The sequence below is a fragment of the Terrapene carolina genome, unplaced genomic scaffold (genome assembly GCF_002925995.2).
Source record: "Terrapene carolina triunguis isolate 2854851 unplaced genomic scaffold, T_m_triunguis-2.0 Scaffold51687, whole genome shotgun sequence".
Lineage (NCBI taxonomy): Eukaryota > Metazoa > Chordata > Testudines > Emydidae > Terrapene > Terrapene triunguis.
The window spans coordinates 1-3,492 of record NW_020716038.1 but is presented as its reverse complement, the minus strand read 5'-3'; the positions used below and the strand labels follow the sequence as shown (position 1 = coordinate 3,492).

Sequence of the window (3,492 nt, the reverse complement as noted above, 5' to 3'; positions counted from 1 at the left end):
CCCAGGGCTGGGCTGGCGGGGGCTGCGGGTCGGGAGTGAGGGGCACCGGCAGGGCTTGGGGGGGCAGGGCTGGGCTAGCAGGGGCTGCGGGTCGGGAGTGAGGGGCACCGGCAGGGCTCGGGGGGGGGCAGGGCTGGGCTAGCAGGGGCTGCGGGTCGGGAGTGAGGGGCGCAGGCAGTAGGTCTCTGGGGATGGGGGAGGTTCGATACTCCAGGTCGTGACCCCCCTCCCCCCCCCACTGAAGAACTTTAATTCAATATTAAAGCTGTTTTGAGCCGCTTTCCTCATTGGCCAGCTCATTGTGATGTCACAATGGCCACATGGCTGGCTTCAGCTTGTTTGCATGCTGCATTCTGATTGGTTGGAGTTGGCTGCTCAGCTGGTGGCAGCACTGGGATTTTTGCTGCCTCTCCCGGGGGGCGGGGCATGTGTGTATATATCGGGGGGAGTGGGAATCACCCCCGGGTCCCCAGGCATTTGCCCCAGGCCCATCAGGCCGGGAGGGGGCAGGAGTTGGGCGTTTAGCAGTTGGGGTCCCGTGATCAAGCCCTAGCCGGTGTGCGGGGATGGTTTGGGGGGTGAAGCCTCAGACTCAGCCCCCCTCAGACTCAGCCCCCCAGGATACCCTCCAGGCCTCATGCCATTGACTGTACCTAGGATGGTTTAAACTGGCCCCCGTCATCACTGACTTACTCAGGTCCCCAGTACCTGAGGCAGGGGGTTGTTACAATCAGGCCTCGGGTTCAGTGGAAGCTCCCTTTGCTGTCTGTCTGCTGCCCCCAGCCTGCCACCCGTCCCTCTCCCCTCCCCGCTAAGGACGGGGCAGGCAGCCCCTCTCTCTGTTGCTCCCTGAGACCCCTGGGCAGGAGGACAGAGTCAAAGAGCTGGAGGGGGAACGTGAGCCAGCCAGCTGCGGATCCCACCGCCCCCACCAACGTCCCTTGGGAGCCCGGCCCCCTGCTCACCAGCTCCTCCCCCTCTTGTCTCCCAGCAGCCTTATGTGTCAGTGGCCCAGCAGATGGCGCCCCCGAGTCCCAGCGGCACCAACAACAACAGCAGCAGCAGCAGCGGAGGCGGCGGGGGAGGCGGGGACCAGCTAAGCAAAACCAACCTGTACATCCGGGGCCTGCACCCGGGCACCACCGACCAGGACCTCGTCAAGCTGTGCCAGCCGTACGCCGGGGGGGGGGGGGCCCCCCCCGGGGGCAGCAGGGCGGGATTGAGGGAAGCATCCGTGGGGCTGAGACATCCCCCCCCGGCAGGGCGCAGAAATGGGGGATGGCGGGTGTCCGACGGGGGCGGGAGATGGGGGGGATCTGACATGGGGGTGTCCCACGTGGGCACATGGGGTACCCTGGACGCTCCCTTAGACCTCAGCCAGAGGCTGAGATGCGGCCGTGACCCCGGGGCTCGTCCCCTCCAGATGCTGCTTCTGCCTGGGGCTCGGAACAGATCCGGAGACCCCCCCCCATCTCCCTGCCCCCCCATCTCCCTGCCCCCCCCAGCACTCCCAGCCCCCCATCTCCCTGCCCCCCCAGCACTCCCAGCCCCCCCATCTCCCTGCCCCCCCCAGCACTCCCAGCCCCCCCATCTCCTTGCCCCCCCAGCACTCCCAGCTCACCATCTCCCTGCCTCCCCCCCCAGGACTCCCAGCTCACCACAGCCACTGGTTTCCTTTGGGGGCAAGAATCCATTCTGGGCTCCCCCCCCATGTCCACCGGTGCCCCTCACTCCCGACCCGCAGCCCCTGCTAACCCAGCCCCGGGCTCCCCCCAGCCCTGCCGGTGCCCCTCACTCCCGACCCGCAGCCCCTGCCACCCCAGCCCTGGGCTCCTCGTTTTGGGAAGGGCTTTGGGTGAGTCAGGTGCCCAGCAGGGAGTGGGACCCCTGGAGCTCTGCGTTGGGCGGGGGTGGGGGGATATGGGGGAGCCCTGCTGGGCAGCAGCCCGTGGGGGTGGATCTGGCCCAGGAGCCAGCGCTGGGGGGGAGGGGGGGCGGTTGCTGCCGTAGCCTCAGCTCACCCCGGCCGGGAATGCTGGAAGTGGCCCAGCGCTGGCGCCCGCCCTGGCAGCCCGTGCAGTTCGGACCAGGAATTCGTGGGGGGAGGGGCTCCGGGAGCTGCTCTCGGCGGGGCGGGGGGGGGTGTAACCCCTTCAGGGATGGGTCAGGATTCGGGGGTGTTTCCACGTCTCCATCGCACCCCGATTTTTCCAGGGCCTGGCGCCTCCTGCTGTGACGTGGCTTCACTCCCTTGGGGGGCTCGGGGTTGCTGGCTCCCACGCGGTTTGTGAAGGGTTAATTCAGCCTTGCTAATTGGGGAAACTGAGGCACAGGGAAAGGTGAAAAGGGAGGGGAGCGGAGGCTAGTGGTTAGAGTGAAGGGGGAGGAGGGGATGGAAACCAGGAATCCTGGGTTCTCTTCCCACCTGTGCCGTTGGCTGGCTCTGGGACCTAGGGAAAATCGCTCCCCCTCTTCCCCCCTGCCTCAGTTTCCCCGCCACCCATTTCCATAGGTGGTGTCTATCCAGGGCCATGGGCCTCTGCCATGTTCCCTGCCCTGCCTTTGGGCTCAGGGGGTCCCCCGGTGCCCAGAGCGCCAGGGACTTGCTCAATCCGGCAGCTGGTCGGATTTCCTCCCCCACCCTGCCTGTCTCGGTCCCTCCCCGCCAGGAAATCCGGCCAGGCTGACCCGAGGGGGGATGGGCTGTTTCCTTCCCTGCCTTGGGGGGGGGAGGGGCTCAGAAGTCATCTGCCCTTTAAAAGGCCCCCCCATGGCTGCTGCATCCTGGGGGAGGGGAAATCTCATGACCCCCAGTGCTGAAGGGGGCGGCTCTGGGAACTGCCCTGCCTGGGATCCCAAGCCTGCCCCACCCCTGGCTTTGCAGCCGCTCTGTGGGGCCTGCGGGGGGTGTGGGGGGGCTGGATCCCCCCCCCCCCCCGCCTGGGGCTCGCTGCCCCTAGGAATTCCTCATTTAACCCTTTCCCAGCTGGGGGATCTTTCTTAGCTGGCACCAATGGGCATTCGCCCCAAGTTCAGAGCTCTGCCCCCTACCCCCACCCCGGCTGCAGGATTCGCCTTCAATTCCCGGCCTAAATCAACGCGGCTGTTAAACAGCCCCTGCCCCACCCCAGAGGCAGCTGCAGCTCAGCGCCGGGCGAGGTTTGGGGGTGGCAGGCGCTGTGGGATGCCCCGTTATGGGTCCCGCTGGCCGCTCTGCCCCATGCCCACTGTAACTCTTCTCTTTGGCATCCCCCCTCCCCCCCCAGATACGGCAAAATCGTTTCCACGAAAGCCATCCTGGACAAGACGACCAACAAGTGCAAAGGTGAGGCCCAGTGCCCCACAGCGGTGCCACGGGAGGGTCCCTGGTTCCTGGGAACCCCCCTGCTGCTTTCCCCAGTAGTCTGGGCTCTGGATACATTCCAGCAAAGGGTCCCCATATACCCAGCCCTGCGCCTCACCCAGAGCCAGCTGCATCTCAGCGCCAGGTGA

The 3,492-nt window shown here is 66.6% G+C and overlaps 1 protein-coding gene across 1 annotated transcript in view; it reads left to right on the top strand.

Moving 5' to 3' along the window:
* LOC113405938 (RNA-binding motif, single-stranded-interacting protein 2-like) overlaps positions 1–3,325 on the top strand; it is a gene marked incomplete at its 3' end in the record, with an annotated part of 13,482 nt that extends 10,157 nt beyond the window's left edge. The window contains exons 2-3 of the mRNA XM_026647272.1: positions 992–1,173; positions 3,267–3,325. Of these exons, the coding sequence (XP_026503057.1) occupies positions 992–1,173; positions 3,267–3,325 (241 nt within the window). The remainder of the gene's footprint in view (positions 1–991; positions 1,174–3,266) is intronic.
* Positions 3,326–3,492: the final 167 nt, after the last annotated feature.